Below are 27,637 nucleotides of genomic sequence, written 5' to 3' on the forward strand. Positions count from 1 at the left end.
CATGGTGATAAAGCTTTAATCACAAGTGTTTAGACATCAGAACATCAAAATGCTGGCAGGAAAACAAGTCCATCATTTTATTTACACACAAGTACATATTTTATTCAAATGGTGCCCACGTTCATAATAGGTTAAGGCACTTGAACTTCTGGTCAAAGCTTGGCTAAGATTGCAGAAGGGTTCCTTTCAGTGTTGAATGTAGACAAACTGCAGAACTCGAGCTCTTAGCTAAGGGCCAGTGAAGGCACAATTCTGATTTGCAGTTTTACAAACAGTACAGCTTTCACTGGAAATGTTCCCTTTTAAAATGCTAGGTCTGTTATTTATCCCTAAAAATAACTTGAACTAATAATCACTTAAGAAACCACTTTATTTTGATTATGTGGCAAACATGCTGCTACACCGGAGCAGGGTCAGTCCCGGTGCTAAAAGTGCTCATAGTTGATACTGTGGCATCTGTGAAAAATGTAAGCCAACAGCAACAGTATAAGTAATACTCCCAATGATGTTCCTACTGCTGTGGGCAGAGCGTAGTGGTCAGGGTCATGGTCTGTGCGGCATTCTTCAGCTAGATGGGGAAAAAGGGCAAATTGGAGACAAAAAGAAATAACTGAAAACCAATCAAAATTAAGATTAAATGAAAAGTTGTCAAATCATGTCAGAATACTCAATTTCTTTTTAACTTTAATTTTAAAAATAGGTTTTATTGATGTCTTTTGGTTTGTGGGGTTTTTGCGCTCCCCCTTCTTTTAAACAACAGTTTAAATACAGGACCCTACTCTGCCCCCACTTTTTTTCACTGCAAACAACACAGATACAGCCACTATGTTGGTCGCTTGCTGTCTTAGTTCCTCTCCCTGTCTCTCTCTGGAGAAGAGGGAAGTGTTTTATCACCTCTTCTTGGGTTTTCCTGACCTCATTATGGAATAAATTGTTTCAACATAAGTGAATTTTCTCAGATAACCAAGTGAAACATAGACCTATAAGCAGCACATCTTTTAAAAAAAATTGTCTACATTGGATTGGAAATTTTCCACAATGCATTTATCCTCTTCCCTGCCTTATTAAAAGGAAAACTGACAGTAACCGAACTTTTTTGGGAGGTTATCTTTTATCATGAATACCAAGTACTGTCCTGGGTTGTAACACAACAATGCCCATAGGGACCACTGAGGTCTTCAGGACCCCTGTACTAAATGGCACCTGATTACTATACAGTGGGAATTCCTGCCTCCTTCTATATTAGGTTGTCAAATGCCAGTTTTCCCGGCCTTCAGTTTGTTTCTAACAACCCTTCCAGTCACTTCTAATCTGCTTCATCTTGAAAACCAAATAACAAAGTTTGTTAGAATTATCAAAAAAACTAGAAGCAATCAGTGTCATCTACTTCACTCCTAGAAATCAAGTGTGTGTGACCTTGAAAACTGCCTTCCTTCTCGTCTATATCCAGATAAACTATGGGTGTCAGAAGAGTGAAATGCTGTTGAGCCCCGTATCTTCTCTACTCCTTCCCTTACCCAAATTCGCACTCAGCAGCTTGCTACCATCTACCTATACATTGTTTTCCTGTCATAAAGCACCAGACTTGAGTTGTGATACAATCTGAATTCTTTTGCTTTGGTGGCAAAATGAGGTGCCAAACTGGAGTCTGGCTCATATTAATCTTCCTCCAAAATTAGATATTTTTTACTCATAATGACACCTAATTTAATAAATATTACCAATTTGGTTTTCATCAAAAGCCATAAATGAGTAAAGTGAATCAAAAAGGTAATTCAGGCAACAAGGCATCAAGAAAGAACTTCGTCGCCTACTTCAAATGCTCTCAACTAGTAGAAAAAACTAATTTCGAGTAGCTCTTGACTCAAGGGAAAATACTTCATTAGAATCTGATATTTTATTAGACATGATTCAAATTTACTTTTGTACTTCTATAAGCAATGGAAAGGTCATGATTTTAACAAGACTGCAACCTAAATCAAAGTTAATTTCATTCTGAAAGTCTCTGGACGACCCGTCACCTAGGGAGGGCTTAACACCACCTAGTGTTGAAAAGAAAAAAAATTATTTTGGGATTAATTTTAAAATCACAAAAGCAGCACAGATTTCTCTGTTTCCAAAAAGCAAAGTTATAGGGCAAAGGTGAATAGAATGTTATTAGAAAAGGTCCAACAGAATACCTGGGCAAGGCAGAAAAATTTTGCAGCTGAGATTTAAAGACAACTTTTAACTAGATTCTTCAAACTGTTATTCCTAAAATGCTAGACAATTAAAGAATACTTCAAATCAAGTTTCAACATGACTGCTGTGATGCAAACCTACACTTGGAATATGCTTTTTGCTCAACTAGAAGAAGGGACCATTCTGTTCTGAATTTGTTACAGAGCCCCAAATCCCCTCAAACCAATTACAAGCCCATCTCTGATACCAAGCTCTCCTTGAGAAAATAGCATTAAAAATTACATTTTGGTGTGATAGTTTCACATATATTATTATCAGCCTGTTCTTAGGACATCTGTCCTATCACTTAAACTGGAAAAAAAATAACTTGATACCAGTTCAGTTCTATCCTGGTACCTAAGAAGAAAATTGCATTTTATTGATGGATGCAAACAGTTCATGATAAAGAAAGCAAGAGGGCTGAAATGTCCTTCTTAGAGAAAGATGAAGAGATGAGATATTGGAATAATCAATTTGTGAAACAGTAAGAGATTGAAGATGCTGCCTTGTCTTGTTGCATCATGTTAGAAAACAAAGGATAAGTCACTAGATATCTAGTTAGGGTTTAGAATGCTCAAGTGTTTGGCTGGTTCATAGTTACTCAGTTGTTTCAGTCATGTCTGACTCTTCATGACCCATTTGGGGTTTTCCTGGCAAAGATACTGGAGTGACTTGCTATTTCCTTCTCTAGCTCATTTTACAGATAACAAAACTGAGGCCAACAGAGTTAAGTGATTTGCCCAGGGTCACACAGCTAGTTAAGTGTCTGAGGCCAGATTTGAACTAAGGAAGATGATGCTCTCCACTGTACTGCCTAGCTGCCCTGTGGGGGATTCATACTTCAATGAAAATAAAATATCCCACAAAGCCCAAGGAAAATCAAAGACTCAGAGTTGGAAGGGGGAGCAAAGAGATCATTTATTTAGTCCAGTCTCTCATTTTGCAGGAGGGGAAACTGAGGACCCGAGCGGGCAAAGTGATTTATCCAAAGTCAAACAGTTGGTTGGTACAGAGTCAGTAGTCACAATGATCAACACTTCATAAAAGGCTTGGTTATAGCAAAATGGAGAAAATTAAATCAATTGAGTTATGGAGAAAATGTCTCTCGTGATCAAATGATCTATCAAGATAATAATTTTCTTATCTCAAACTTAGAGGGTTCCATTATTTTAAAAAGAAGTGAGAAGTGAATTATAATTATATGTGCAATACAGAAATGAAGACTACTTAAGGAGAGCACCTGTGGTTCCAACCCACCTTGAGCTTCTGAGCAAGTGGTTCTCCTTTGACACTAAAGACCCATACTCAAATCTTTGAACTCAGAAGAGAGGCTAGGTAAACTCAGAAGATCTACCTTTGGCCTAAGGTGTACACAAACTCTAGACACTGGAAGAAAAACACAGTTTGCAGTTTGTCCAGTTGTAGACCAACACAGCTAACCCTTGAAAGAGCCTTTGGCTTTTGATAAACCTAAGTGGTGGAGTAGAGAATGCAGAACAGTACCAGCACCTCTTGGGTTTTGAAAAGGTTCACAAGATGATAGGCTCAGAGATTTGGGATCACAGATTTAGAGCTGGAAGGAACTTTCATGGTTATCTAGTCCAAAGGCAAAAAATTCAATGCCAAGAAGCCTACTCACTCCCAGGGTTCCTCACACCCTAGCCTCCCCCCTCTTCCCCCAATACACATCTTGCCACCAACAAATTCTCCCTGCTTTGTAACTTTATCCATTGGTATAAGGAACGTAGAAACTCCCTTCACCAGGCAACTCACCAATAACATGATGAAAGCATGAATGGGAAGGGGGTGAGGGAAAGGAAGTGGGAGCCAGGGACAAAATAATTTGATCTCACTTCCACTAACAGAGTGTCCAAGTTTCTCCTTTAGAAAGAAAATTACACAGTGTGAGAAATCTTGGCTTGAACCATTTAAACAAAATGTGACCAAGTTTCCTTAAGAAAGAAAAAAAAGTTTTATTTTGTAAAGCAATATGTGGATTAAATTGACAGTGGTTCAAACAATTTTAAGCAGAAACACATGAGCAAATATTGACATAGACCAGTTTTTCCTCTTGTAAACTCTCTTTTAACTACTGGTAAGTTATCATGAAGGTATTTACTATCCTCGGATTTGGCATTCAGTTCAACCTTGTGGTGTGAATGAGCCTCACACAAGGTGTAAAGGACGCACAGCTATACAAAATAACAGCCAAAACAGCTATATATAAACCAATCCACATAAAAGAAGCGTGTCAATGAAACTGCAAATCAGCCCTTCTACAAAACAGTGGTAATTAGAGGTATTTTTAAAATACAAGGCAGGTATATAATCTGGAGATCGAAATCTTGGTTCAACTGTGTTGAGTTCCATGCCTCACTCCTGTGCTCCCAATTTACAAGAGCTTCAGTTTGGAATTGAAGGCCCTAAGCCTTTTGTGCATTATCTTTCCTTATTGTGCCACCAATACTAAAACCTAATTGGAAACTAAGAACTCTCGATAGCCTTTCCAGATTTCTTTTCATGCTCAACAAATGACGAAAGTAGTCATCTACAATCTTTGCTACCAAGTTTATAATTCATCTTTAGGAAGTGTTTGAACACCATGGTCCTATGGCTCTGTACAGCCCTCAGCTAAGTACCAAGCCAATTCTGTACCAGCTGAGTGAAAGCACCAAATAACCAAAGGCAGAGGGCTGGTGAACAATAGCCATCATTCCAACAGGTTTGTTAGAGCTAGACCAAATACGCATGGGCATTGTGTAGGTGTCTGGGAAAATCTCTCATTCTCAAGTTCTTTCTCACTCTCTCTCAAATCTCCTCTCTCAATCTGTTCCTCAGTCTCAAACTCTCAGTCTCCTAATCTCTCAATCTCTCCCTACTCCCTCTCCATAGACAGAAGGTCCAAAAAGTTTGTGCTGTTTTCATCTACTTAAAACTGCACAGACTTTTGGGTATATATAGTGTATATATAGTGCAGTCAAGATTTGTGGCATGTAAGTGCCCACCCGTATCACAATTTACAATGACTGGATTGCAAAAAAATCAAAATCTCCATGATAATAGTAGTTTATCAGCATCATCAAAGTGTCTCCTTCCCTCTTCTAGAAAACAAAACAAGGAAAAAGGATGCTCTGCTTTGACCATCAACTTATATCCTCTCTGCCACCCACCAAACCCCAATGTTTTGCTCTACCCCAAAGCATCTGTTCCACCCAAATCATTCTTCATAACCATTAGGTGCTGCCTATGAAAGGATAACGAGCACATCTTGCCACAAGGCACACAAGGCAGTACAAAATAGACCAACGGACCCTGCCATCAGAAACAACCACAATGCAAGTTCTAATTAGCACAGAACCATTTCAATGGGGGAAAGGAAGAGCAGTAAAAAAAAAAAAAAGTCAGGCAGCAAGTCATGCCGGCTCAGAAAGAGAGATGAGAGCATTTTGGGAACGAGCATTGCTCCAAGAAGACAGTGACATTCGGGCCCTGCACAGAACACTATACATACACAGATAAGTGCCCTTCATCATCTAGATGTCAAACTAATTAATCAACTGGGCATTCCCTTTTTCAACCCAATACCAGCAAGGATGCTCTAATAGTCAAAAAGAAACTTCTGTTAGTTTTATGACTGCAGATACAAGAAGTCAGTCTACAGAGAGTTCACCAATGAATATCATGACAGTCTGTGAGCTAAAGGACTTAGAAATGTAATTGAAAGCATTCAGTTGGGATTCTGTGCTTTCAACACTATCCAGTAGTTTGTTTGTTTAAAACCAAAGAGAAGCCACAGTAATAAAGGGAGAAGTGGGAGGGGAGGGAGGGAAAGTGGGAAGAGGAGAAAAAGACATTTTTCTGTAACTCTGGGCTTCACAGCTACAGCAAACAAACACATTCAAGATGCTTTAAAGGGAGCATCCAGTACTAAGAACGAGAAACCACTTGGCACTGGCCAAATCCATTCTCAAGTACTTCTAAGAGCAAGACGGACAGAATTAGCAAAGGTTGCGTTAAGTTTGTCTTCCAAACAGGTCATTGTAAAAACACAGAAGAAGCAAGTACAAATTTCAGTGGGAAGGGGAAGGGGAGAAGGAAAAATGCCCCAGCTTGCTATGTGTACGTAATTTCTTTTATTATTAAACATTTTCCTTATCTCTTGTCATAGGAGTATAAAACTCAAATGCTGAAATAGTAAAAAGAGCACAAAAATGAGATCTTTAATCCATTTGGTTATGAATCTCTCTCTCTCTGCCTCCCTCCCTCCCTCTCCCTTTTTTTGGGGGTAAGGGGAATTGAAGAATGGAGACCCAATGAGTTTACTACTTAGTTGGGAAAGTAAAGCCACATGACCATGCATTTGATTTTGTGTTTTTTTTTATTGTTGCTGTTTCATTTGCTGTTGTTGTTTCTGGTTTCAATTCCCACATCTCCACATCCCCTAGGTTCTAGGGTATTTTAATTGAATGGTGTTTAATTTTGGAACTTGCACTTGCTTCATCAAACGGTAAACAGTGACTCCGTTTACAAGGTCTGATATCCAGCACGGATTTTTCTTCTGCCAATTATGTAAGCAACCATTATAATGACAATCAAGCCTGCAAGCCCGACACCAACTATCACTGGTATTACAATGTTGTCATCATCCAGTGAGTACTCCAGGGCTGTAGACAGAAAAAGTGTACGACAAATGGTAAATACAAGCAAAATCCTTCATTCATCTGTAACTGATAATACTTAAAAAAAAATTTGCTTAGTTTTCAAAAGGCAAGTTGTTTTAAGCAAGCAACTTTTTGAGCCAGATGAAAGTCCCAGAGAATGGGAGATGACCCCAAGTAAGGAGTTGGCAAACACAGGCCCAAGACCCACCCTCAAGGTCATCTTTACAGGAAATGAATGGGGCCCACAGAACCGGAATGGAAGCTGGATGGGAGGGTGAATGTCTCCAGATGGAGTCACTTTTCCTTGAGGTTGGGTGACTTGGGGACTCCAGAGGAGGTGAAGAAAGTGATACTCCCTCCCAACTCACAGATGGGAGCCACATCCCTCAACTGTTTACTTGGGATCAGGGCTGGAAATTGCCAGAAGTGTTGGACCAGAGCAGCTTAGGCTGCCAGGTCTCGTCTTTCCCACAGAAACAAACAACGGACTATACCACAAATACCCAGGAGTCAAAAAGATGGGCTGTTTCATCCTACTCCCCAAGTCACAGAGAAAAGTTCTGGCTTCAGAGGCTCCTAGATCAAGAGCTAGATAGGACTTAAGGAGCCGTTTAGTTCAATACTCTCATGTTACAGGTGAGGAAACAGAGGCCCACAGAAAAGAATTGACTTGCCCAAGGTTACACCATAGGATCACAAAACTATAGCAGCGGGAAGGGACCTCAGAGGACAGTTAGTCCAACTACCTCATTTTATAGAGGAGGAAACTGAGGCCCAGGGGAAGAGAAGTAAATTGCTGAAGATGACACAGGTAGTCGAATAGAGCTAAGACTCGTACTTAGGGCTTTTGCCTCCAAATCTAGGACTCTCTTCTACCATATACCACACTGCTCCTTCTGTGATCAATGCACATTCCCCATTTTCCACCCCAGTTCCTACATCTTGCCCTACTTGTCCAAGCATACCTGGTGTGATTTTAGGTACCTGTGGACAAGAGTCTGTGAATGGATTAATATAGCATGGTATATCAGTTTACCAGGTTGTATGGTTAAAAAAAAGATGGGTATTCTTAAACCTTTGCACATGCAAGGCCAGAGTTCCAAATGAGAAGAAAACAGCTCATTTCTATTATAAATAATTGAGGAATAAACACATTTGAATAGATTCAAACCCTCAATGGAAATCTGAAACCAAAAGCAAGGTTAGTAACACAGGTCAGAAAACAATACCCAAAATGAAGTTCTCAAAGAATCCAAACCATCGAAGGACTGACAAGAGGGAAAAAATTAATTTCAGAAGTAAACATTTAGGTTGCAGTGATGTGAAAAGCTTAATTTTCACAGAATGAAATTAAAATCAAAATTCAACCCCATTACAAAATCACTGAATGGCATGGCTAGTTTTATTTGCAATATACTCTAAGGCTTATGGGTTGTATTTAACTATGAGAATTCTGTATGCAGAAGATGGGAATAACTGATATGGTCTATTTATCCCTGGTTGCAAAACAAAACTAAATAGAGAGAAAAGGCATTTTAGTGAAAGAAACATGTGCATGACTTAGAATTTGCCATAGTGAATAATCCCACAATGCTATTAATGTTACTTTTTTTTTTAATACGTCTATAAAGCTGACATTGCTTTTAGGATCACTATATGTAAGAATATGCTGTTTAGCACTGGGGGCACTCCCCAAAGCTTCCCTGTGCCCAGGCACACATCATTTCAAATCCTGTGCTTTGTTGAAGTGGGCAAGATAGTGCAAATTTACCATATTTTTCAAAGACCTCCAGTTAAACTGGTCACTTGAAGTTTGAAAAATAAAACTAAAAACTGGATTTCTCAATCGTATAGGTATTATAAGGAATGAAGGGAGATTTAAGCTATCCCTTTCTGTTGTCCTTAGTTATCATGTTGTTATCACATACTAAAACTTGTCCTCAAAAAAGGGGAGGCGGTGGGCTAGCCCTAGGGTCAGCAAACCATGGCCTATGGACAAATCCGGCCTATTGCCTGTTCAGTTTTTACATTTTGAAATCCAATTAAATTTTATTTTAAAATGTAAAAACCATTCTTAGCTCACAGACTGTACAAAAACAGACCTGCGTAGTTTGCCAACCTGTAGTCTAACCCGTTAACTAAGCTGACTAAAGACGCTCTCCTTTTTCTCAATCATTTTCTTCTTTGTGTTTAGCTCTTCTTGATAGTTTGACTGAGTCCGAGCAAAGTGAGTACAAATTTCAGTCCTGTCTGCAGTTTGACCTTTGCCTGAGACCCAGAAGAGTGCCTGCTTTCTCTGTGAGACTACTGGGTTCACGGCTTCTGTGATAACGTGTCCACAGAAGAAAGTTTGAACAAAATCTGGCTTATTCTTACCTGTAGAATACTTTCCTTTCACCACATTGAACGGCTGCACCCTTAGATCAAAAGTATTTATCTGAAAGGTGTCAGAAACTGCAACGACATCTTCTTTGTTGCACATGTAAGAGCTTCCTATTGGGGCGTCCCAATAGCTAAGGTTGTTATTTGCGGCAACGAAATCTTTAAAGAAAGATAAAAGTTAATTATTTCTTTAAATATCAACTTAGAGCTTATGGAAGGTCTTAAGATTCTCACTTAAATGTGCTAGCTCGGGACTCACAGAACTGCTTTTCATAATTTATTATTTGTGATAGCTATTGGGTTTACTAAATATCTTTAATATTCTCCTCAGAATCATAGACCTGGAGCTGGAAGGGACCCCGAGGGCCATTTTTTTCAAACCCCCTCATTTTACAAAGGAGAAAACTGAGGCCCATAAAGGGGAAGGGACTTGCTCAAGGGCACATAAAATAAGAGAGTTAGAGATGGAACACGGAGCCTCATAGGTCATCTAGTCCGACCCTCTCATTTTACAGAGGAGGAAACTGAGGCCCAGGGAAGGGAAGGGATTTGCCCAAGATCAGACATGGAATCACAAAGCTGGAGATGGAAGGAATCTCAAGGGCTGTCTAGTTCAAGCACCTCATTTTACTGAAGGGGGAACTGAGACCCAGTAAAGTGAAGTGCCTTGCCTAAGGCGGGTCCTCTGACTCAAAGTCTGATGCCCTTGTCACTCCACCACTCTTAGCTTTTAGACTTTAGTCCAAATGTGTCTGATCCTTTTGAGCCATATTATGAGATAATATTTGTAAAAAGTGGTTAGCACAATGCCTGGCACATAGTAGGTATCATAGAAATGCTTATTCCCTTCCTCTTCCTCTTCCCTACTTTGAAAGGACTTACTACTCTGCTTATCTTGGAGTTCCATCCATAAACTTTAATTAAGCAAGATTCCAAATTTTAGATATGACTTCATTTCCAACAATAAACTAGCCTTTGGTCTCAAGGGAAACATTAGAAGAACTTGAAATAGTTAAGTATTTGCTAAATATAGCTAACCCAAGGTCAAGTGCCAGGTTCCTAGTAACCCTCAGTTATCCTCTCCCTCTGGAGCCCCCCTCCCCTCCCCAAATTGGGAGGACCCAGCTTGGCTTACCAGAACCGTTTACAAAAGTCAAGCTGACATTCACCCCTTTCAGATAGAACCGGCTGCCATTTTTCTGTTTGAAGAAAGCTTTCAGTTAAACAATACATAGAAGCATCTCACAACTGTCTATAGAGAACATTAAACATCCAGAGGGAAAGAGACAGGCCAAGGCCCAAGGTAACGGAGCAGGTTAAAGCCAAGCACAGATCAATATTGTTGAAGAAAAACAGAAACTGATGGGTGGAAATGTGTGGTGAGGTAGGCCACTACAGCAGTGGAGTGGGGCACCCCCCCCACCAACATGAGATCCTGAATCCATGGGACCAATTGGATATAAGGACAGGGAGTGGGTCTAGGATTTTATTGGCCTGAGAAACTTTCAGCTGAAGAAATACCTTCTACCAATGTAGGTTGGAAACTTCTCTGCAATTTTTAGGCTTCCAGAGTTACCTAGGACATTGAGAGGTGATTCGCCCAGGGTCGCATAACAGGTGTATATCAGAGGCAAGACTTGAACCTGGGTCTTTTTGGCTCTCTATCTACTACCCCATGCTATCTCTCCTAAGAGACCTCAAAAGAAGTACCAAAGCCTTTTCATCCATATTCCTACTCCTTTCTCACCACAGTTTCGATCACATGGCCCTAGGCCACTTAAGATTCCCTAGATAATTCTAATTAGCATTATAGGGTAAATAAATAGGATTAAAAAAACACAACACCATTCTTTCCTTTATGGAGCTAAATGAATTAAGTCTGAAGGTGGTATAGACCACAAATAGGTCTTATGGTGTGGATATAACTGTGGGGTTTTTAAATGTTATTGCATTATTCAAAGGGCTTTATTGGGAGTGGTTTTTTTTAAATTTTTTTTTTATACCAAAATGGTTTTAAACTTCATTTTCCTAGGACAGTCAGTTCTGATTGTTGTAAGAAGCCATACGTACTTTAAACATATGGTAACACTGGACAAATCAAGCAAAAATTCACTCAAAAAAATTTTTATAATAAAACCCTAATGACTGTCCTGTTATCAGACCCAAAGAATATACCTTTTACACCTGGCCCATCAAGCTTAGTTCTATGTGTGTTAACAAAAAAAAAGCAAAACTAAACATCATAGGAAAACAATATTTAAAGGTAAGTTTAAAAATACTTGATCTACTTTAAATCACAACAGACATGAAAATGAATCTAGAGGTAGCCTATATAACTTTACACAAATGAGTCAACATGGCCAGGGCCACCAATGCTAAGCTTAATGAGTAATTTTGAATACAATTAATATAGTCAAAGATAAGCCAAATCACGAGGACAAATTTCAATAAAGGGAGAAAAGGTATATTCTTATCCAACTGATTCCTATCTAATTTAATAGTTAATCTACGATGAGTCCTCAGACTAGTTTACAAACAACCATCACTCTGTTGGGGAAGGCTGGAAGGCTACAGATTAGAGCTCCAATAAGAACCAATTTGTGGAGTGGAGTGGGGGGCTTGGTCAGAATCCGGGATGTCTTCTGGAACTCTGGCAAGTCAGCCACTGAGTCTTAGACAGTTGCCTAGGTCACGGAGAGGTTAAGGGACTTGACCACAGTCATTCTGGTATGTGTCAGAGACAGCACTAGAACCCACTTCTTCCTGACTCCAAGATCAGCGCTACATTAGATTAGCTCTACAAAAGTGGGAACAGTGGCCTTAAAAATAACCCCTAATCTGAAAACTGCTCTTCTATATTGATAGCTCTCAAATGATCTCTGTGCACAGACCACTCCAGAGAATGACAAGACTCTCAAAGACTACTGATTCCCACTTGCCACAGGACTGCCAAAGTTCATGGGAATTCTAGAATATGTGCTAGAAGGGACCTTAAAGGTCATCAAGTCCAAGCCTCTCATTTTACAGATGAGGACACCAAGGCACAGAGAGGATACGTCATCTAAACTGGCACTAAGACTCTGAGAATACCCTGCAGGTACAGTTAACACCCACCCAAAAGTAAAGAGCAGGGTGGCCAGCCTATACAGCCTTCTGAACTGTGCGTGTGGCCCTTGAAGTTAGCAGAGGGAGTTAGGGCATAGCCATCATGGGCTGCATTGAGGTTAGGATCAAAAGTAAAAGTGTCCTTTGAAAGGCCTAATATATTTCTAGAGAACATAATGGGGTTCTAACTAGCAATATTAAAAACACGTGTGCTTAGCAAAGGCATTTAGAAAAAAAGACATCTGGAGTATTTTGGGAGTTCCTGGCGCCTCCCCTTTACCCAGGTGGTTACCTTTAGCATGAAGCTTACCCTAAGCATCCATGGTCAAGAGACCAGCTCAGAGACTCCTTAAAAGACCCCCACAGGCCACATTTTGGGGAGGAGCTGGAATAGAAGGGTCCCCTTAAAGGCCTCCTCCTCTGATGCCTCCTTGTTGTGGCGTATGGGACACCCTGGGTTCTTGATGTCTGTGCCAGTGGAATGCAAGCTCTGAAGGACCTTATACCAAGCTGGACAGACTCGGCATGAGGTGATTTGCCTGTTGTTCCAGGACAAGCCACTCATCACCAGAGTGGCTATGAAGGGGACAAATCTTTTGGCCAGAGCAGTTCTCAAAGATGGTCTACTAAACGGGAATTTGTACCAGTGGAGGGAAAACCCACACTGACAGACACAGATACTTGCACAGACCTAGCACTGGAGCTCGCAGATAAAGGTGAAAACCAGAAAAACTGAAAGGGAAAGCTTTTACTTGGTCCAACCTAAGTCTCCAGGAGAAATGAATTACATTTTGATAGAAATGCCTTGAAGGCAGGGACTGTTTTGGTTTTGTCTCGGTATCCCCAGCATCTAGTACAATGCGTAGCACATAGTATGCACTATGACAAGCTTGTTGATTGATGCTCTTCCCACCCCACCCCCCAGGAGAACATAAGCTCCCTGAGGACAGAAACTCTTTTGGTTTGAGCTCTGTATCCCCAGTGTCTAGCATACAGCATACACTTAATACATGCTTGTCAAACAACTGGGAACCAGGAAATTCATGCAAAACTGTTACTTACCACAGCGAAGAGAAATTCAAGATAACTGCTGTTGTCATTCAACCAAAGCATGGCTGATTCCTTAAGACACTCGCCATGATAATCCGTTGTATTGGGGTTAATGTTCAAAAGTGAAGTTTCCTTTAGGGAAAGGAAGAAGGTACTAAGGCCTTATAGTATCTTTGAGGTTGAACAAAATAACATTTGCCTGGATTCTGACAATTTTTTTTTAAAAATTTGGATCATTATATTTTAATATATTTAGGTTTTTTTGTAATCCTATGTATTTTACTTTATTTATTGAAAAACCTTATTCTGAGAAGAGGTTCACAGGCCTCACCAGGCTACCCAAAGAGTCCAGGACAAAACAAAAAACAAATGGATAAGAAATCCTGTTCTAATTAAATCTAAGTTTTTTTAAGGCTGTTCTGGGCTTGTGAGCCACAATTCAGAAATCTACTTTTACGTCATAGCACAGGAAGTGTTCCTTAAAAAAAAAGTTTCTTCAATAAAAAGCTAAGGGAGTACACCCTTTTTTTCTGGAGTACAAGAGCTCCATCCACCTGGCTTGCTTTTCACACAGAACTCTGGGCATAAGAATCATTATCCAGTAGTCCTGCAGCACCAGACGATGCATTGGAGTAGAGTTCACCAATCTATGCCTAATACTCTATATGTCAACCCCCTGCTAATCTAGAGATCAATGCTCTGGATGAAGACCTAAGATTAGACATTAGCTGCCTGGAAATAAGGACTAACTATTTATCCTCTGAGTTGGCAATGCAGAATCACAGCAACTAAGCCATTTTTAAGACTAAGAAGGATTCTTACTACTCAAGAGATGAAGGTATGTTGGACATTATACTTTTCCAAGTTATATTAACCCTTCTTCATGTCAAATGGTAATCGATTCAAATAAAAGCTAAAAGACAAATGCCAGGGAGCCTTTTGAAGTTCACATGATTCCAGGGTCAAAATGTCAGAGGTTGAAAGTAAAATGGCCTATTAAGGACAGAAGTCAGGGGCAACAAGAGCAGACAATTGTACCTTATCGTTGGTGATGTTCAGCTGCAGCCCCATGGTAGCCAAGAGACAAATATCACTCCCATTTTTAACAGAATAGGTACCGGGATGGGGTTTTTCTTTTGGAACAGGTTTCGTAGGAGGAACAGGCACAGCAGTAAGGGCGGTCTTTGGTGTAATTAAAGTATCTTTGTCCCAGAAGTACTCTGAAGGGGAAAGAAAAAGAAGATGACTTTACCTTGGTGTTGTCTTAACCTTGAAGGCTAGGAAAAAAGAAAAGGTTTCTTCCTATAAAAGCTCAAGTGACTTCTAGGATCATAGATGTGGAGCAGAGGTCATCAAGCTACTCATTTTACACATGAGGAAAATGAGGCCTAGGGAGGAGTGAAGTGACTTGTCCAAAGTCGCACATATTATTAAAGATATAGAGCTGGAAGGGACCTCAAAGGTCATCTAGTTTTGGCAAAGGAGGAAACTGAGGCCCAGGGAGGAGAAGGGACTTGCCCAAGGTCATACAAGGTATCAAATGGCAGAGCCAGAATGTAAATCTGGGAGTTATCCACAAGAAAATGAGCAATTATATGGCTAGGGAATTTCATGAACTACCAAGTCAATGACAAAAAGAGATACTGAAGGGCAGTGAGGTGGTACAATGGAAAGGGCACTCCCTGGAGTCAGGAGGACCTGAGTTCAAATGCAGCCTCAGATTCTTACTGGTTGTGTGACTCCAGGCAAGTCACTTAACCCCGACTGCCTCCAAATAAACAAAACAAAACAAAAAATCAGATATGGAAATTTAGAAAGTCAAGATCAAGGAAGCCTTATAGTGTGCTGAAGGGTCAACAGTACCACTGCAGCATCTGCCAGAGTCAGCTAAAACATTACCTAGAAATAATTAAATTTTTATTGAGCCCATCACAAACTAGACTCCATGAGTTTTTAGGGTCACAAGTATCAGGATAATGATTACCGATGGAAAAACTTTAAGTGTTGAAGATAACAGGCTAAGGACTGGGAATATGGAATTCCCAGATGAGGAAACTCCCTCTACCAAAGCAGGGCAGCGCCTTCTCTCCAATTTCTAGACACAGAAAGATGCTTGGAACAGTGAGAGATTAATTGACTCACCCACAGTCACACAAGCCATACTTGTCAGAAGTGGGACATGAATCCGGCTCTCCGTTTACTATGGATCCATCTCTAGGATAAGAGGTCTTAAGAAATGCTTTCAAATAATGAATCTAATGAAAGTCTTCAGTTTCAAAGCATCCTATGATGTGCTTTTGGCATGTTACCTGTGGTGCTGACTGTGTTGTTCTCGATAAAAACTTCTAAAGCGATATCCCAATAGTTGTGGGTGACATTTGCTTCTGTTACCGTTATTACTTCATGGCATTCAAGGACTTGGTTGAATGGAATCTCAATTTCCTCGACCTCAAAAGTGGCGTTAACTTTGCCTACAAAAGAAGATGGATTAGTCTGGACATCAGTTTTCTACCATGTAAAAAAGACAATATATTGCCAGAATTCTGAAGTAACATATGCCTACAAGTTATAGAAGACCTCCATTTTATCAGGGTGTCTTCAAAATCTATTAACATCTGTTAACAAGAACAAATACTCAAATAACAAAGAAAATCAAAATGACTGTGGGTGAAGCCATGAACTTGCTTGAAAAAAATCTGTTTATTAACTTTAACAACTAAGAGCTAACATTGAGATAGTACTTTACATTTTACAAAGTTTATCACTTATCTCTTTTTTTAAAAAAGTATGCAATATTTTATTTTCCCCCAATTACATGTTAAAGAAATTTTAAACTTTTTTACTTAACAGTATTTTTTTCCCAATTAAATGTAAAGATAGTTTTCAAAATTCATTTTTGTAAGAGTTTGAGTTCCAAATTTTTCTCCCTCCCTCCCTAACTCCACCCCCTCCCCAAGATGGCAAGCAATCTGATATAGGTTATACCTATACAGTCATGTTCAACACTTTTTTAAAGTTTTGAGTTCCAAATTCTATCCCTCCCTCCTTCACTTCCCCCTCCCTGAGATGATAAGCAATCTGATATAGTTTAAATACGTTCATCACTTTTCTCAATCCAACTTGGCAACAATCTGGTGAAGCAGGCCCTGGGATTATCTCCATTTTACAGATGAGAAAATGGAGGCTGAGATAAATTTAGTAATTTAACCCGGTTACAAAGATACTAAGTGTCTGAGGTAGGATTCGAACCTAAGTCTTCCTAAAAAAATTCAGTGTTCTATCTACTACTCTAATTCACTACCTGATAGGTTTCTCTGTATTAGCAAAAAAAAAAAATTTTTTCTCCAACCTTCACAACATAAATTATGTTAAACATAGTGACCTTAAAGGAATCTCTCATATACAGGATTTTTTTTCCTGATGGAAAATGCTATCACACTTATCCCTAGTCAGGAGTGGGGAACCTGTGGCCTCGAGGCCACATGTGGCCCTCTAGCAAAAGGATTTGTTGTGTCAAACTTGAACTCAGTCAAAAGGCTGCACCCGAGGACCTAGAGGGCCACATGTGACTTCGAGGACACAAGTTCCTCACCCCTGCCCTAGATAGATCCCTAGAGATGCTTTAGCTTTTTCAAGATTAGGGATTCTTAAACTGGAATTCAGCGACCCAGTCTGTGGACAGATTTCAAGGGATCTGTGAACCTGGATAGAAAAAAAATTGAACCTTTATTTTTACTAGCATCTAACTGAAATTTAGAAAGTTCCTTCCATTATTAAAAAAAAACATTATCCTGAGAAAGGACCCATTGGCTTTACTAGACTGTAACCAAAGGGCAAGCCCTCTGATTAAGATGAAGAACTACTGGTCTACATTACCACTACCAGGTCTATATCCCAAAGAGATCAAAGAAAAAGGAAAAAGATCTATTTGTGCAAAAATATTTATAGCAGCTCTTTTTGTAGTTGCAAAGAACTGAAAATTGAGGGGATGCCCGTCAATTGTGGAATAGCTGAACAAATTGTGGTCTGTGATTGTGATGGAAGACTATTGTGCTATAAGAAATGATGAGCAGGATGCTCTCAGAAAACCTGGAAAGACTTACATGAACTGAAGCAAAGTGAAATGAGCAGAACCAGGAAAACACTGTACAGCAATATTATATGATGATCAACTCTGAATGACTCAGCTCTTCTCAGTGATACAATGATCCAAGACAATTCCAAACGACTCATGATGGAAATTGCTATCTGCCTCCAGAGAAAGAACTGATGGAGGCTGACTGCAGATCAAAGGATACTCTTTAAAACTTTCTTTATCTTCCTTGGGTTTGTTTTTTTGTTTTTGTTTTTTGCTTTGTGTTTTCTTTCACAATACAGATAATATGGAAATACATTTTGCATGACTGCACCTATATAATCTATATCTAATTGCTTGCTCCCTCATGGAGGGGAGAGAAGGAAAGAATTTAGAACTCAAAATTTAAAAAAACCAAAAGTTAAAAATTGTTTTTACATTTTTATTTTAAATATAAAATATGAAAATTTTTACACTAAAAAAAACCGCACTGCTCTAGATGGAAGGAAGAATCAATAGAATATGGCAGCAACATATGAGTGCCATTTCTATATGCCCACATACAAGATCATGCAAACCTTTGCTATATAGAATGTGCTACACAGCCATCTGGCAAAGCAACCAATGAATGGGGCTGTGACCACATTAATGAGCAGAAAGGGAAATAGTTAGAACAAGAATAATTCTCCTAAACTAGTCACTGAAATATTTCAATTACTAAGTGACTTAAATGACAGAATGGTGACTTAGTACACTGCTTCTATGTAAAAAGAATTTGAAAAACCATTTTAAGCCCCAAATAGTTTTAAGTACCTTCCCATAATAGTTATAAGCCTTACATCTTTCCTTCTGGAAAATTAGAACTGTTAAGTGCTAAGTTTTTTAAAGCCCAGATTTTCTTCTTTCATAACATGTCTTAGTTATTACTTATTCGTTCCATACTGCTCCCCTTCCCTTACTCTGTGGTCAAGCCAAACTGGCCTTTTCTCTATTCCATCTTCCATCTCCTTGCCACTGGACAGTGGCAGGACTATACATCATATCCCTACCATTTTACCATTTTTACCTATCTCAAAGTCCTATGGAGACAGGCAAGGGATGAAGCAGCAGGTGCAGATACACTGAGAGCTGTAGCCACAACCCTGAACACAGATGGCACAGGCCATGGAGTCATCTTTTCACTGGAAGTAGCAGTGGGATTTGGCAGCCCCTTGGGTGTCTGAGCAGCCTTTTAAGGACCACACTGCTCACCTCCTGGTGTGAGGAAGGAGCTAGAAAAGGAACCCTAAAAACTGCCTGCTTAACCAACCTTGGCCTATTTACTACAGCTGGTGGGGATTCCACTGTGTGGTTGAAACACACAAAAAAATTACAAAAAACTTCTGCAAAGCTGATTCCACTCATCATCGGTACATGAAATGTGCATACACTATAGATACCACAAAATCCAGTAGACCTGAAAGAACTACTAGATGTGCAAAATTAGAGAATCCATACCAAATGCTCACATGGATTGTGTGGAGCATTCTGAGCTTGTATTGCTCTGATCAGACCCATTGTACCTTGACTCTAACACAGTGATGTCATTTTGATCCTCTTTGGGACCGCTTCCCCAACTACTAGTGTCCTCTAGCCCTGTATAACCTCCATTTTGGTGTTTATTTTATATTTCTTCTCTTTATGTGTATTCTGTAAATACTTCTTTATTAAGCACTTGTTATCTCCCTAGTTATAATTTGTAAGCTCCTTGAGGGCAAGGGCTGTTTCATTTTCTTGCCTTTGTATCCCAATGAATGAATGAAAACACCTGTATTAAGTACTTAATATGTACAATTTGATAAATGTTTATTGACTGATTTACCCTCTCTTCTCCATTCCTACTACCCTATTTCCAAGCCCTTGGTCCTTTGGCCCTTGGCTGGTATCCCTGCTTCTAGTGCTCCCATTTACAAACTCATCCTCCATATTCAATTCTGCTCTTGCCATGTCAACTCCTATGCTTAGGAATCCTCTATGGCTCCCTATGACTTACATATAACAAGCTTAAACTACTCTCTCTAGCTTTTGAGGCCCTCTAGCAGTAGCAACAACGATGATAATAATAGCTAACATTTATATGACATTTACTATGTGCTGAACTCTGAGCTAAGCAGTTTACAAATATTATCTCATTTGATCCTCACAACAACCCTGGGAGGTAGATGCTGTTATAATTAGCCCCATTTTACAGATGAGGAAACTGAGGCAAACAGGGGTTAAGTAAGTTGCTCAGGACTACACAGCTAGTAAGTGTCAGAGACTAGACTTGAACTCAGGTCTTCCTGACTCCAGACCTAGCGCTCTATCCACTTTGACTATGCCCCATCTACCTATCCAATACACATCTTTCAACTACACTCAGGTAAACTTCTTGCACACACCATGCTCACGGCTGCCTTCCTCCAGCTGCTCTCAACGTATGTGGGCCTCTGTCTCCCTAGCTAAGTTCTACCTTCTCAGTGAAGCACCAACCCACACTCACCTTCCATTTTCTGCCACTGGTTTTCTCCATAAATTACACAACTATTTTATCTAGCTATCCCTAGCTAAGTTGCTTGAAAACAAAGACAAGTATCTCAGGAATTTTCCCCCTGACACCCAGAGCACTTGCTAGGCACATAGGAGATGCTGAAAAAGTATCTGCCATTTTAGGAGTCTAGAAACTCTGACTTAATAAAGAACACTCAGACTGAGGAGGTTAAGACAGAGGCTGAGCAAAGAGATTTTCAGTGTCTAGTTTGTCATCCCCTTCAGACCTTTATACTCAGATCAGTCACGTCTAGATCTCAGGAAGAACAGCTCTGTAGACTAGAGGCAACTATGAATTATTCATTAGCAAATCTAAATAAAAAGACTGCTTCCAGATGGCCATTATGGCGAACAAAATGAAGCGTTTGCTATGTCTGAGAAAAACAAAAATATTGCCCCCAAAACATGCGAGAGCAAATCATGAGGTCTGAGCTCTGGAGCCAGAAGGGACCTCACAGGCCATCAATTTATAGAGGCAGAAACTGAGGCCCAGGGAAATGAAGGGACTTGTCCAAGGTCACAGGAGTCATAAGGATAAGAAGGAAGATTTATACCCTGCTCTACTGACTCTAATAGCAGTGGTTCTCCACCCTACCCCCCACTGCCACCTCCTCCCCATTGCACCATAGTGCTTCAGGGGCAGCTAGGTGATACTGCAGTGGAAAGAATGCTGGGCCTGGAGTCAGGAAGACTCCTCTTTCCTGAGTTTAAATCTGGCCTCAGACACTTCCTGGCTGTGTGACCCTGGGCAAGTCACTTCACCCTGTTTGCCTCAGTTTCCTCATCTGTAAAATGAGCTGGAGAAGGAAATGACAAATCACTCCAGTATCTCTGCCAAGAAAAACTCAAATGAAGGTGAAGAAGAGCTGGACATTACTGAAAAACAATTAAACAACAACAGCCACAGTACCTCACTCCTTTCAGTTTAGTAGAAGTTTCAGTTCACGTACAAACTATTTTTCATTAATGTTATCATTCCATCCTGCATACAAGTCTGGCTGAAATGTGGGCCACAGGTGAAATTTCAAACAATCACTCCTTTAAAATACCAGGAACTTCTTTTAGTTCTAGGGATTAAGTCATTCCAAATTGGACTGCTCTTTTAACAACTCACAAATGCTACATCTACTCTACAAGTCTTTCTCAGTTAATTTTGGCTCCATAGGGCTTCCAACAGCAAGAGGGGATGGGGTGGAGGCTGAGCATCTGATCGGTCATCATTCAATGCCTAAAGTTTTGGTAAAAATGCTACTGGAATGGCCCAAGAGGTCAAAGACAACTATACCCAACCTATCTGATTCTTTTCAAAAGAAGGAAACCCTAAGCATCCATTACCTTTCATTTTGGCATCAGGAAAGGTGTTATTGTCACTGGTATCATAGGAAAAGGAGATGAATTCAATGGCATAAGCAGAAGTCTCTCTGGTAAAGTTCACATTCCAAAAGAAACCCGATCCAAAATGGATTTTAACTTGGATGAGATTGCCATCAGCACCGCAATCACTTCCGTCGAATGTTACATCACTGGGGACATCAATTGTTACATTTTTCTAAAATAAAATATAAATATAGATATAAAATATAAATACAATAAGAGCAGAAAAGTATTGGGGGAAAGAAATGTATATATGACATATAATATATAATATAAAAGTATAAAATATAACATAAAAGCCTTTCTCCAAGTTTTGGAATTTAATATTAAGACTCTCATGCCTTCTGTACCTGTTTACCTTTCCCTAGCCTGCTCAGTTTAAAAAAAGGGGGTAAGGGGTGGGGCTCAGGTGTTTTCATATTTTTTACTCCTCTTGGGAAATCACAAAACTGATTATGGGTCAAGATCAGCAAATGTTGTTTAGCAGACAGATCTGTCTTTGTCCTCCCCTTCCCCACGCCCCACCCCCCAGCTGCATGTTGGTAGAGAGACTTCCAATAGATAGAGAGCAGGCTTCAGGTTGAGGTTCAAGTGATACTTTTTGATGCCCACTGGCTGAGTAAATCAGTGGGAAGAGAGGTGGGGTTTGGGGGAACCACATCTCCAACACTGGTCATTGGAGAGCAGGTGTTAATCTCTACTGGCAAATTAAGATGAAAGCATGGGTCTAATAAAAAAAAAAAGAGTATGGGAAGAGGGAGATGAGGAAAGGGAGGGAGAAAAATAACCCTTAACCAACAAGTAAGGAAATAAGAGAAGCCAAGGATGGAGGGTGAAGATGAGAAAGGGTAAATGTTCAAATGAAGAGTATTCATCAAATGCTAAATAATTAGAAAGAAGTAGCTTACTCATCATCTTCCCTTAATCAGTTCTGAGAAACCCAAACAATTCCTGACCTCAGAGAAGTAAAATTCATAAAACCACAAAAATTAAATGCCCTCAAGTACATAGAAAAAAACATGGGCAGACTAAGAGGTAAGTCAATCAACTTCTGAGACTTTGTAGGGGAGGTAGGGCTAACACAAGCACAAAATCAGAGCTAGATGATAACGAGAGATTCCCAGTCATCTGCCCAATGTTTACTTACAAGGCCATGGTTTACAGTTTCATATCTGATTGTGAAATTCATCTGCCATTGAGCCTGCAGACAAGTGACATTGTCGGAGTTTTTCAAAACAAGACTCAATGCATCAACCTCAAAAGTTCCTGGAATTAAAAAACAAAAACAAAACAAAATAACATTTTACAAAATGAGATCATAACTGCAAAAGGCACATTTGTAAATACAAATCCCAGGTGATGCTTGGGGACTCAAGCTCAATCCCTCCTGGGAGACCATACAATTGTGTCCCTCTGTCAGTGGGGCTCCTCTGTCCTTGCTTTCCTATACATTTGAAGGAAGGCTGGAATAACCATAAAAACATGACATTTTTGAGCAAGATGGAAATTCAGAGACTATCTGACCCAAATTATTTCAGTCACCAAAATAGTCGAGGAAGCCTGGTAGAGAGAGCCAGCCTTGAAGTCAGGAGAATGTAGATTCAAGCCCTCCCTCAGACTCAGCCTGGCTGTGTGAACCTGGACAAATCACTTAATTTGCTAGTGCTCTAGTCTAGGCAACTCTCAAGTTGCTGACCTGCATTGAAAAAGAGAGATTCCTCACTTGAACATTGCCGAGACCAGTGAAATCTCAAATCCAGTCCTCTGCCCCCTAAATTCTTACAAAGTCTCCTTAGCTAATTTCTCTCCCAGCATCTACCTATGCCAAGTCATCCTGGCAGATTTCTCTTCCTTAAAGTACTTTTTTTCAAATTATTTCCTTTCTTAAAAACTATCAATGACTTCATGTCCCTCTGCTGGGCCTTGAAGGCCCTCCTTAATACTTCCCTACTTTTCATATCCCCCCCAAGTACCAACCTGTCTTCTAATCAGGCTGGCCTCCTCACTGTCCCCTAAACACGTGATGCTCATTTCTTCCTCTACAGCATCCCTTTCTGTGGTTATTTCTCGCTAGGGGGAATGGTTGTCCTTCTATGGAAATTCTCTCCATCCTTCAAGGCTCAGCTCATCCCAGAAACCTTTACTGAGTAAGCTTTACTTAAACTCATCATAGCCCATAATATGCTGTCATGATCCGACAGCATTATTACATAGGGGCACCAATTTGGAACCTCAGAATTCACTTTGGAAATGCAAATGACTTGTTTAGAGTCACCTACATAAGCATCCGAAGTGGGATATGAACCCACGTCTTCCTGGCACAAAGGCCTTCTCTACTACATCAACAGGACATTTGTCTCAACCTAGGTTCCACAACTATCAACTGCTCAAGTACAGAAGCCCTATCTCTCCCTAATGTTGCAGCCTCTGGGTACAGTATTAGCACAGGATTAAGTGAGAAATAGGCCCTTGAATATCTCTTCATTGATTTTATCACAGTAACCATAATATCAATCCCTATCTTGATCTGAAACCAGCAAATTAAGTGATCAGTTATTTCTATATTTCAGTCAAGTCTCTAATGGGATGATTCTCAATGTATCATACTTTGTTCTCAGCACGTTTTCTTCTCCAAAAAGATAATGCATACACGCACACATTTCTAATCAATTTTCTTGTCTTTATTTCACCTCCATTTGCCAATGTATCCCTCCCAGGGAGCCGTCCCTTATAACAAAAGATAAAATGGAAAACCAAAACAATTCAGCAAAAACAAAAGTCTCATGATACTATATATGCAGTAATCCACACCCATTGCCCCCCTCCTCTGCAAAGAAGCCAAGGGAAGTGCAGTGGATAGAGTCAGGATGACCTGAGTTCAAATGCAGGCTCAGACATTTGACATTTACTAGCTGTATGACCCTTGATTGCCCCTGAAAAAAGCAAACAAAATTATGAACATAGCCTGGGAGGGTACTAAAGTCAAAGGTTGGAATGATAGCTCTAAGGGAGTCAAAGGAAGCATGCTTTCAAATCAGGGGTTTGCAAACTTATTTCCCCTTCAAAACCCAGTATTTGAAAAGACTTTTTACAAAGTAAATCTGCACAAGCCTTTTTTAGTATCTCTAACTCTCTGTTCTCCACTTCCATCCCCATTAAGATTACTTAGGGATCTAAGGTCAATTTCCCACCTCCATACTCCAGGACAGCAAGCAAACTGTAACCCATACAACTATTCCAACATTGTCCTTTTTATTTTCTAATTAGAAAAAAAAGAGGAGTAGGCAAAGACGAAGAAACAGTAAAGGGAGAGGAGCTTTTAAAAACATTTAAAAATCAAATTACAATATGAATTTCTCAAAAGATATCTTTCAGAAATATAAGTCTTTCATAGTTTCTAGAGCAGGGATGGGGAACCTGCAGCCTCGAGGCTACATGTGGCTCTCTAGGTCCCATCTCTGCTCTAGAGACTATAGAAAAACTAGAAATGGAGGCAGAAGAAGATCCTCTGTAGCAAATCTCTACTGGGTTATTCTGATTTACTCCATGGTACCAACTCCTCAAAGGCAACTTTGCTGCTAACAATTGTTCTTTTGCCCCAAAGCCTAGGATTCTTGCCCCAAGCCGACGTTAACTTTGATATATGATGAGAAATCATAAAGGATCTTTGACTCTACTGACATGTGATTCCCCATCTGATTAATCTTCAATCAAAAGAGAGAAAGTTTCTCCATGAGAGAATTAACTAGTGCCCTTTCACTCACTGTCAGGACTGTACCCACATCCCAGGGACTGACACATTTGTTAGGTGTTTTATGATTGAAGCTTGAATAGCAGTATGATTTTAAAAATGCAGAGTTTAAAAGTCTTTTTTTTTTTTCAATCAAATATTTGTTCATTCTGAGAAACAGCAAAAGAAAGAAACCCACACCATGCGAAGAGTCCTCCATTTGGTCAACCTCCAGGGCAATCTACTTCAAGACAGCTTTGACTCCCTCAGATAGCATACCATTTCATATCAGTACAATCTTTAATCATTTGAATATAAGATTATGAAAGGAAGGTTTTGCCCATGTCAGAGGCGCCAGGAACCAAGGTCTAGAAGTATAATCTATTGCAATATCGCAAAGTGGATCCACAGGAAGCAGGGTGGGAGGGAAGAAAGGGCAGGATAGCTTTATTATAAGGAATTTATGGGGTGGGGGTGGGGGACCCAGCACAAATAAAAGAATGCTTATATATGAAGGCACAATCTTGGCAAAAGTTTAGTTATACTGGGATGATTTATGTTGCTTTGTCTCACTTATTGAAGTTAAAATGATTCATCAACAAAAAAAAAAGCTAATAAAAAATTTTTAAACCTTACAAACACATACAAGATATGAGGATTAAATGATTACTTGACTAAATAATAAACAAGTCATTTCAAATGCCTATGTTCCAAAAGGAATTCAAGCAAATCATTGGAAAAGAAATTCACTTTATGAAGACCATAAAGTACTCATTCATGTCCAAAGTCTTTCTAGAAAATTCATCATGATAATTCTTAGCTATTGTCATACCTAAGAATTGATATGAGGACCTACATATCAGTGCCTACATATTCATTAATCCCTCTAACTGCATATTCCTAAGGAAACATCTATGACCACCCCAGTATTCAACTAGATGGGAGTATATGTCTCCCATCCAAATTGGCTTTACAGAGATCTTTGTCAGTGAGCATTTTTGTGAAGTTCTGAATTCAAAGTCCTTGGAACTGCTCATCTAAAACAGTTTAAATTTCATAGAACTTGGATGCTCCATCCTAAGGCTTACAGGAGAGTTTAGAAAGTGAGGGGAAAGAAGAGATTGGGACTTTTCTGGGGGCAAATGAAGAGAGGGCTAAACAGGTTGAACAACAAGATTAATTCTTCAAAAAAAAGATTAATTCTTCTACCAGTAAAATACATATACAAAATTTATTATGGCAACTTTGTTTTTTTTCCCCTCCAACCCTCATTTAAAAACCAACTTACACCCTCCTCTATATGAGGCTGTCTGTGCTAAGTTAGTTATGGAATTCTGGAATGCTTTCCTCATAAAGTATCCCTGGGAGATAATAATAGCATGAGGGGGGGGGAGGGTGAAAAGAGACAGATAGACTGAGAACCCAGGTAGCAGATAGGGTCCCTAAATTCAACTCAAGTTAGGGGAAACCACCTCAACTGAGTTCAAGGTGGAGTGTTTCCTTTCCTAGCCACTGAAGAATTCACTTCACACTAAAGTCTCCTCAGTTTCAGGATCTGGGTTCAAATTGGTCCTAGTGTTGTGACCACCATACCATTTTTCCACCAGGTCCAAGTCCCCCTTGAATTAACATCTCACTCATACTTTGTTCACTCCTTGGCCCCCTAACCCCTCCTCCCCCATTCTACCTACATCATTCTTCAGTCCCCTGATACCTTCCATTCCGATTTTGGTCATTCCTCTGCTTCCCCCCAGACACACACATCAAGGTTAGTCCAAAGCCCCCAGCCTCATCTCTCTCCTAGGTCACCACTCAATTGTACACCTCTCTCCCTCCCCCCTCCCTTCCATTCCCATCTAGGTCACTCCTATGATCGCGTCCCCCCCTTCACCCTGGTCACTCTTTAAGCCACCCAGTAGCCCCCTATCCCATGAGGTCACTCCTTACCCACCCTCACCACCGAGGTTACTCTTTCACGACAGCCCCTCCCCTCTCACCATAGTTACTCGGCCCCCCCCCCAACCCACCCCCATTCTTATTCACTCTTCAGTAGCCGCCCTCCCTCATCCCACAAGCTCCTTTTCTCCCCTGTTCCAAAGGGCCAGGTCGCTCCCCCCACCCCGGGTTCCCTCTGGTCCCGGTCCCGGCCCCAGCCCCCCTCCCCAAGCACTATCCTCGCTGTCGAGCAACCGCGCCTCGGCCTCGGACCCAGAGCCAGGGTAAGCGCTGGGCCCGGTCCCCACAAACTCCTAGCCAGCCGCCACTCACCCAGCAAGAGGCAAAGCAAAGCAAAGGCCGAACCCCGGTTGAGAGGGGAGAGGGGAAGGCGGCAGGTGCGCGACATGGTCCCGGCCCCGGGGAGGCGGCAGCAGCAACCAAACTCCCCGCAGCGCAGCGTCGTATGGTCGAAAGCCAGGAGGCAGCCGGGCTATAAGACAGAGATGCTCGACCCCGGCTCTTATGACGAAGTAG

The 27,637-nt window shown here is 40.4% G+C and overlaps 1 protein-coding gene across 2 annotated transcripts; it reads right to left on the bottom strand.

The window, feature by feature from the left end:
* LAMP2 (lysosomal associated membrane protein 2) lies at positions 1-27,637 on the bottom strand. 2 transcript variants are annotated; one of them, XM_072626875.1, is made up of 9 exons: positions 27,434-27,618; positions 22,583-22,701; positions 21,397-21,610; positions 15,728-15,889; positions 14,457-14,638; positions 13,431-13,550; positions 10,399-10,462; positions 9,258-9,422; positions 1-568 (listed from the first exon to the last, which is right to left on the bottom strand). In XM_072626875.1, exons 1-9 carry the CDS (start codon positions 27,507-27,509, stop codon positions 426-428), a joined length of 1,245 nt encoding a protein of 414 aa, XP_072482976.1. In that variant the 5' UTR covers positions 27,510-27,618; the 3' UTR covers positions 1-425. The 2 variants fall into 2 exon arrangements, with proteins under 2 accessions (XP_072482976.1, XP_072482977.1); XM_072626876.1 differs by lacking the exon at positions 1-568 and adding an exon at positions 6,580-6,884 and having other exon boundaries at positions 27,434-27,637.

The sequence above is a fragment of the Notamacropus eugenii genome, chromosome X (assembly GCF_028372415.1).
Source record: "Notamacropus eugenii isolate mMacEug1 chromosome X, mMacEug1.pri_v2, whole genome shotgun sequence".
NCBI lineage: Eukaryota > Metazoa > Chordata > Mammalia > Diprotodontia > Macropodidae > Notamacropus > Notamacropus eugenii.

What these genes read in the sequence shown, in the direction of transcription:
- LAMP2 (XM_072626875.1), bottom strand. Translation starts at nt 27,509, where the DNA reads ATGTCGCGCACCTGCCGCCTTCCCCTCTCCCCTCTCAACCGGGGTTCG. An exon ending in TGAACATCACCAACGATAAG is followed by an intron (nt 13,551 to 14,456) that starts GTACAATTGTCT and finishes CTTTCCCTAAAG; the next exon opens with GAAACTTCACTTTTGAACAT. An exon ending in TTGAATTTCTCTTCGCTGTG is followed by an intron (nt 10,463 to 13,430) that starts GTAAGTAACAGT and finishes TTCTTCAAACAG; the next exon opens with AAAAATGGCAGCCGGTTCTA.